This window comes from Acanthisitta chloris, unplaced genomic scaffold (assembly GCF_000695815.1).
Source record: "Acanthisitta chloris isolate BGI_N310 unplaced genomic scaffold, ASM69581v1 scaffold34681, whole genome shotgun sequence".
Classification (NCBI taxonomy): domain Eukaryota; kingdom Metazoa; phylum Chordata; class Aves; order Passeriformes; family Acanthisittidae; genus Acanthisitta; species Acanthisitta chloris.
This window is the reverse complement of record NW_008657146.1, coordinates 9,805-12,594: the sequence shown is the minus strand read 5'-3', so window position 1 is coordinate 12,594 and position 2,790 is coordinate 9,805. Positions and strand designations below refer to the sequence as shown.

At 37.9% G+C, this 2,790-nt stretch overlaps 1 protein-coding gene across 1 annotated transcript in view; it reads right to left on the bottom strand.

Moving 5' to 3' along the window:
- Positions 1-480: 480 nt before the first annotated feature.
- The window catches only part of LOC103811620 (merlin-like), a gene marked incomplete at both ends in the record, with an annotated part of 6,093 nt that continues 3,783 nt past the window's right edge, over positions 481-2,790 (bottom strand). The window contains 2 exons of the mRNA XM_009084604.1: positions 481-549; positions 1,016-1,099. Of these exons, the coding sequence (XP_009082852.1) occupies positions 481-549; positions 1,016-1,099 (153 nt within the window). The remainder of the gene's footprint in view (positions 550-1,015; positions 1,100-2,790) is intronic.

Below are 2,790 nucleotides of genomic sequence, written 5' to 3'. Positions count from 1 at the left end.
TCAGCTTCTCTGTTCACAAGCACTTGGAGCCCTACAAAGACACTTTTTACCTCAGATGAGAAGTTGTTTTCATCCTTAGTGATAAATCAACCAATTGACATCACAGCTGAGAAATACTGGTATTTCTTTCCTCAACCTACAAGAACCATTTGACTGAAGACAGCAAATAACCAGTTACTGAAATGCATGGGATTTCCAAAGAATGAAATGCTTGCAGTACCTGGCAATCCCCCTGTGCTCAGCATACCAAGCAGTGATCTTTTCCTCCCACATCCCTGCTGTCAGCTGATACTGCCTGAGGACCTACAGAGAAAGGAAGGAGACTGGTTTTCTTTGAAGATCCATGTGCTGCCTCTCCCAAGCAACGTGAGTGCAGCAGTGCAGTTCACAGCTCAGTCATTTTGCAGTTTCTAATGCTCTGGCTAATCCACAGCAAAGAGTATAATCAAAGGTTTGGTTTTATATAGAATAAAGACTTACCCTTTTGGGTAAAAGCTCATCATGGGCTAGAAAGCCTGGCTCATGAAAATTTGGGTCATAGTCACCATACTGTCCAAGAAAAGAAAGATACTTCAGTTTGTTAGATGCAGAATGCTGAAGAACTTGTTGCTTGCACAGTCTGATGCAATCACTTGAGATTTTAGTTTGGTTCTCCTGTATACAGAGTAACCCAATAAACAGACTCCCTTCATCTGAACTGCCCATGGAAGCTACTTCCAGCCTTTGGCTATTTTCTAAAACAACGGGAAGTAATTCTAACTGGGAGAAAGCTCACATCAAAATGTTAGTTCCAAAAAAATCCCCTAAATTGTGAAAGCATAGTGTAGAAAAAAATGTCCTTCTAGTGACATCTAATGTTTATTTTTCTAGCTGTGCCTATACCTCCCAGGATGACCTATTACTTTGACAGCAAATTGTAACACTGCTGTGTTTTACATACCACCATGTATGTGTGTTGGTGAAAGAAGATAAAAGTCAATAAAAGAAGAACAAACCTTGCACAAACAGCACAAACCTTGGCCTGAACAGCATATGAAGCCAGTAAAACTGTTGCTTCTGGTGAGCAATAGATTTCCTCATCCAGTATTTGTTTTTTAACCTAAACCAGCAGAAAAATGAAGCAAGTTAAAGAAGCTCAAAGTAAGGATTTATGTCAGGCTTGAAATGAAACTAGACATGCCCAGACTACAACTTGGCAGCAAACATCACCATTATGAGTTAATAACTGCAACAATAAATTGGCATTCAGGAACACAGGAAGCCTTTACTTAGCATTGCAGTTAATGAGATCAAAAGTGCCAGTCAACTCTCTCCACACAGTTATATAAGAAGTCCTATAAAAGAATATGGGATAAAACATGGATTTTATTGTCTGCACTTCATTCCTTTTCTTCCTGCTTCAGAAAAGTCAGCTTTACATCAGGTCAAACATCAAATTTTAGCTTGGAAGGGACCTCTGGAGGTCATTGAGTGCAACTAGATCACACTGCAAACCATCCTAGTATCTTCTCAAGCTTTCCAGAATGAGAGAACAAAGGAGACCCCAAAAGGGAAGCTGATGAATAGAGCACTTAATTTATTCTATTTCAGTGCTCTAAGCACAACAAAACCATAGGGACTCACAAACAAAAGCCCAGGATAAATGGTAGAAGTTCTTTGAACATTCTTTTCATTTTAATAATCTGTGGTGCTACCAACACCAGAGGTGCAATAGTTCGTAAGGTGTTGCTTGATTTTAAATCAGTTGTGTAATTTTTATTTGAAAACTCAGAGGAAGGGGAAATTAATCTTCACAAATCCTCCTCTCAGGTGTAATGTATTTAGCCTACTAACAAGCTCAAGACAACAAGATTTTGCATAGCAGAGTCTTAAATGTTTTCAAACACAAAAATTACTTGAGATAGTACCAAGCTATCTTTCCCAATACACTTGGCACTGTAGGTGCTGTGAACTGAAATGGACCATCAAGAAAGTTCTTCTTTTCAAATTAGTCTCTGGTGACCACAATATATGAACCTGAGTTATAGTACAGGGAAAATTCTTTCTAAGCTATTAAAATGGAAAGAATGAAAAGACTGAAAAGACTCTTCTTCCAATTTGGAAAGCTCCAGATTTCATACTCCACAGTGTAAAATCACGTTCCAGAATTTAGACCATGTAGATAAATCCTCCGTAAGTGTCTGGGTTGGGTTTTTTTCTGATCAGTTTTAACAAGGAATTTTTGTTAAACTTCATAAAGTAGAAACAAATTACCTAATCTCTAAGCAGACAACATTTAGCTTTAGTCATTTACATTTATTCCCATATTTTGCAAAAAGCTGTTATGCCACATTAATTGGTAAAGGTCTGAATAGTCAGTAGAGCTGAAATCTATAGACATCCAGATGTCTGTACATGTTTTTCCTATTAGCAGCCAGGTGTGATCTTAAGTTCTTCTAGTCAGGAAACTTTGCAAGTTCAAATTTGTTTCAGTCTTGTTTTTCTACCTTGGAATGAGAAGAATTTGCTAATTGCATATCTGCTAGTCAAGGCAGGTTGAAGCAGAAAAGAAAAAAGTGAAAAAAAAAATCAGGATTAAAGACTAGGAAAAGAGTTCTGCCCCTCTCATTCCTTTCCAAAATTAGCTTAAGAATCAAATTGCCAAGTGCTCAAGGGTTCTGGATGAAGTTCTAGTTAGTACATTAACTCTTGGAACATCAGCATTTCCCCAGTACTTCATTAGCACATCCTCCTCAGGGAATAAGGGTATTTACTGTGTTTATTTACAGCTGCAGACTGACTTTACTCCAT